Source organism: Carlito syrichta, unplaced genomic scaffold (assembly GCF_000164805.1).
Source record: "Carlito syrichta isolate Samal-C Ts95f unplaced genomic scaffold, Tarsius_syrichta-2.0.1 Scaffold306069, whole genome shotgun sequence".
Taxonomy (NCBI): domain Eukaryota; kingdom Metazoa; phylum Chordata; class Mammalia; order Primates; family Tarsiidae; genus Carlito; species Carlito syrichta.
In genome coordinates, this window is record NW_007250165.1 from 130,320 (window position 1) to 135,404 (window position 5,085).

The 5,085-nt window shown below is 40.0% G+C and overlaps 1 protein-coding gene across 1 annotated transcript in view; it reads left to right on the forward strand.

The window, feature by feature from the left end:
* Positions 1-283: 283 nt before the first annotated feature.
* The window catches only part of LOC103265247 (VPS10 domain-containing receptor SorCS3-like), a gene marked incomplete at its 3' end in the record, with an annotated part of 277,334 nt that continues 272,532 nt past the window's right edge, over positions 284-5,085 (forward strand). The window contains exon 1 of the mRNA XM_021714955.1: positions 284-400. Coding sequence (XP_021570630.1) covers positions 284-400 — 117 coding nt within the window. The remainder of the gene's footprint in view (positions 401-5,085) is intronic.

Consider the following 5,085-nt stretch of genomic DNA (forward strand, 5'->3'; position numbering starts at 1 on the left):
GACATTTGTATTACAATTCAGTATCTGTAAATCCCTTTAATGAAGCTAGTTCCATGGCAGCATACAGAACATCAGATGGCAAAGGCTGTTATATATATAATAGGAGTCAATTTCTGGTATAGGCCCAATTCCCTGTGGGTAATTTTACCATACTTGAAAGGGAGGCACTCAAAAGAAGCATACAGACACACACATTATATACGCACATATTTATGTGTTTTTCATAAGTGCATACACACATACATATGTGCATATATGTACTTCCATAAGCTATAGGCGTATTATGACTTTTCCTCCTAAACATGAGACACATCAGTGTGGGGACATGGAAGATGACTGTGGCTGTAGAGGCAGCTCGCTCATACTAGCAACTATGGAGAGAAACAAGAGACTAAAGCTCGTAATGTGTATGTGTGGAGTGGTTAAACTAATGAGTTAATGGAGAGAAGCAAAATCTCTCTGAGCTATAGTGTAGAGACAGGACTTATCTACAAGACGGAGCAGTGTGAAATTGGGTCTAAGAAGCAGAAAACCATAGTGATATAGCAGCTAAGAGCACAGATCCATCTTTGTTTCAGATAGTTTTGGGCTCAAATGCCGGCTCTGTGTATCTAAGGCAACTTACCTTACTGCTTCATGTTTTAGTCTATAGGAAAGAGCAATAGTACCTCCTTTACAGAGTTAGTGTGAAAATTAAATTTTACATGTAAAGTGATTCACATTACATCTGCCACACAGTGGAACACTTAAAAATATGATATTCCTAGAAATATTAGTTGCATCTGAGTACAGCACAGGGAACCTGCTATGGGCACACTTTTTAGAGCTGGTTGGGATCAGAAGACCTTCATTGAACCAGACTCTCTGATTAATGCTGTGTAGTAAGTACAAAGTGTAGTTTTAGGTACTTTTGGTCCAGGAGTATCAAAGAAGTAGATTTCATAACCACCATGACATGGGTTTGTACATCATAGGAGAGAGGAACCTAATATCCATAGAGGAGGACATGAGTCACATTCAAAGAAATTATATAAACGATTATTGCTGATGAGATTCCACCCCATGTAGGGCTTGAGATACCTGGGGCAGTTTGTTTCATCTGCTTTTAATCACTGAGACTCTTAACACACAGAGGCCAGAGTGCTAGCTAAAATGTATCTGCTTCATGCCTACTTTAGACACCAGAACAGAATTCTGGTTGCTTCCCCTCCTCCCACCCCAGCCTTATCCCAGTTCAGGCCTGTTCTTCTTTATCCCTTATATTAGTATGGATTTGCTCATGACAGTCTTGAGACCTAATGTCAGATACACTCGGGATGCAGATCTTTTATTACAAGGAAGGTTGGACTTGACATATGAGAGGGGTTGAGATGAATGAGTTTCCATTGTATTTATAGAAACTCAGTACAATATCTCCCAAGGTATAAATAGAACAATGGAGTGTTGACAAAGGGGCTGGTTTTCTGTAACTGTGGAAACCCTGCAATTATTCCTGGAACTACACTCATTGTTTATCTGCATCTGAATTTTAATACACAGGGTTCTTGCTGTTTATTCATGAATTTTCAAATGGAAATATCTCTGCCATTATTATCCCCTTCTTGTGAGTCAGGCCCCATCTTCCAAATTTGCAGCTGAGTAAACGTACGGAACATTAGCAGCAATTAGATAATTGGTGCCCCAGTTCGGCCCACCCGCAGCTGTGAATGAATATAGACTGTGAGTGTCACCTGGCGCAGCCTTCTAATGGCACTGCATGTCACCACAGTCTTGCAATTAAGCACAGACATTTACCAGTCCATGTCCCGGCTCTTCTTTCTCCTAAGAGACCCAGAGTAGCAAGGTAAGTGAGGTTCTTTGTGCTCCCTGCTGAGTCATTTTATAATGAGGAATGTTAGGCCAGCGAATTTGGTTAAGAAGAAAGAGTTAGTCCATTTATTTTTGCCTAGCTGATTGCTAAATTGCTTATGGTAACTTGTTTGGTGCATATAGCCAGTAAAAAAAAAGTCATATTTGGATTCTGGACTAGGGAGAGAGGGAGTTGAGTTTTACATTTTATTTTTCTGTAAATCTCTCCAAACTGGCTCTGGGCTGACCACTTTTTGTTTTTACCCTTATTATCTTTTTTTTTTACCTCTGGCATTAATTGGGAATTTCCTTTAGTAGCCACATTTTTTTTAAACGGGTTATTTCTTTTCTCTCTCTCTCTTTTAATTTTTATTTTGAAATTGTGGGGTACAATTCAGGGTTAGGTATACAAATGTCATTGTGCAGGTACCCTTATTGATGAGGTGTGCCCCTCCTTCCCCAGGCGGATATCGATTACTGTCAATCCCAGCTACCTACCCCCCCCCACAGTTTCCTGCTACTTTCAGTCCCTTTCCCACAGTAATATGGTAGTCGTTCAAGGTCCACTTATGAGTGAGAACATGTGATACTCAGCTCTTTGTTTCTGTAGAAGCCACATTTTAATATCTTTCCCCTTAGGATTATGTTTCTCCCAGGCCCCTGGCTGAGTAGGTGCCTTTTCTAGCTCATTCTTTGCTCCTGTCCCTCAGTAATCACATAGCCCTTTTGAGGTATTTAAGTATTTTTTTAAACTGCTACAGACTTCAGGAAAACAGATGGAGTAATATCTGTGGAAACAGGGCTCGCCTCTTCTATCATGTCATTATGATGGAAGCTCATTAGTGTGCAGTGGAGCTCACCCTTCTTCCTCCTCTGCCTTGATCTCCTGGTCCGTCTCTTCACTTTTGCTTTTGGTTAGAGAGAACTACTATCTAGCCCTCCAGTCTGCCACACTCATCTCCAGCCTCATACTCCCTGGAAGCTTTCCTAAGTCACTTCTTTCCTTTTTTTGTTACATACATCTTCTATGTGTTTGAGAGGAGGCGGATGGAGAGGGTGTTGGAAATAGCAAGGAAGGGGGGAGGTTTGGGCTGGATGTTTGGGTCTGTGAATGCATCACATGGAACTCATTCATCTCGTGGGGATCATTCTGGGCCACCTCACTGTGTCCCTGCATAGAACAGGAATGCCATATTGGGTCTTGAACAGAGGGCTCTGAGGAAAGCTCTGGGAGAAGTAAGAGTCTGGCTGGAATTTTGTGCTCTGTTTTTTAATATGGGTCATCCCTTTATAGACATGGTATACATTATCTTTTAGGTTTATTGTTAGCATTTTTGCATGCTAATATTTAATATCAACAATATAATAATAAAAGTATACTTTCTGTATTGAGCACTTATCTGCTTCATGTATCATTATACAGCCTTTCAACAACCTATAAGATTAATCTTATGATCCCTGATTTACAGGTGACGAACTCAGGTTCAGAGCAGTTAGGAAATATTCCAAGGTCACACAGCTAGTAAGTGACAGAGATGGAGTCTAAGCCTAGGTTTATCTAGTTGCAGAGCCCATATTCTCAAACACAGTGCTAAATCACAGGACTCAGGTCATCTGGGGATACAATTAATCTCTGAATTGTTCTTTGCTTGAGAGTGAGATGTTATCTGTATAGTCTGCATTTTAGTCCCTTAAATCTTATGTCCACTTTGGAGAAGTCATTAAAAACAGACTCAGGCAGCAGTAGATTTTAATTTTTTTAGAACCTTTGCTGAATTTTCCCTTCCAGCTAGAAACTAGTTTTCCCAATACTTTCCCCTCTTGGTTTTCACTACTGCCAAACATCAGATGTATCAACCACCTGAAATTGGGCTGCAGGGGTAGAATTTATTTGCAGACATTTTAATTTCCCTGGTGATAGGCAAATTAATTTTGTTGCAATTCTTTAACATTCTAATTGAATGATGGAATGTCACTGAGTATGTTTTACAGGTGAAAGGCAGCCAACATCTTACCATCTATCAGAAAGAACACAGCTTAGGCCTGGGTCTGCAGTTTCCTTTTGCCTTATATTCCAGGCCAGCTCATCCTTCTGGACTTGAGAAGAATCATTTCGCTCAGGATTGTCAAATCTGCAATCTAGTTAAAGTGTTGGCAACCAAGGGGGAAGACCTTTACTTCATTCATTCACTTATCAAACTTTTCTTCGGTGTCTACTATTTTTGTGCCAATCACTGTTCTGGCTCAGTAGTGAGCAAAACGGGCAAGTTCTCTGTGCAGTTCTACTGGGGGAGGCAGATAATAAAGTAATGAATAAATGCAATGTTAAATTCTATGAAGAAGAGCAAAGCAAGAAAGTGGATATGGAATGTTAGGATTGCTGTTTGAGAGGGCTTCTCTGGAGAGGTGATATTTGAGAAAAGCCAGAATGAAGTAAGGAAGAACATTGCAGCCACAGGGAACAGCAGATTCATGGGGCTTACACTCACCTTCAGACAAAAATCATACCCACCACCACATTCAGAACAATGATTTGACCTGAACTGAATGTTCTGTAGCTTCCCATCCTTGTAGCTCATAGGTGCTTCTTCCTGACCAATTCGTCTGGAGAATGTGTATTCCATCTATGTCTCCTTTTTATTAGTCTATTGAAGAGGTAAACAACATCACCATAAAAAGGCAACATGTGAAGCATGACGTAGATGGGATCGTAACATGGACTTGTAATTTCTGTCTCTATTGACAAAGAAACAGAAGTTGTGAGTGGATGAAACATAAGAGTGCAGGGAGATTAAATGGAAGTTTCCAGGACCATTCACTACAAATTCCTATTACATGCTCTTATATAGCCTGTGAGATGGGGTGGGACCACTTTGGTATTCAAATTCCTTCAGCAATAATTTATTATTATTAACTTATTTTTATTGAACTAATATTAGTTATCATTATTATTGGCCATTTACAACATGCCAGGTACTGTTCTGAATACCACATGGATTAACTAATTAATGAATTTTATTCCTTATATCAAGCCTAGGAAATAGGTCCTTTTATTGCCCACATTTTATGATTGAGAAAATAGAAGCATAGAGAGGTTGATAATCACCCAGCCTTGCACATCAACATCTGCTCTGGGTACAACTTATTGTGGCCCAAGCACTGTGGTAGGAGCTGTCAGCTAAGTGTTCTTATCTCTACGTGAAAAGACTAAGGCTAGAAAGGTCAAGCATTTTACTG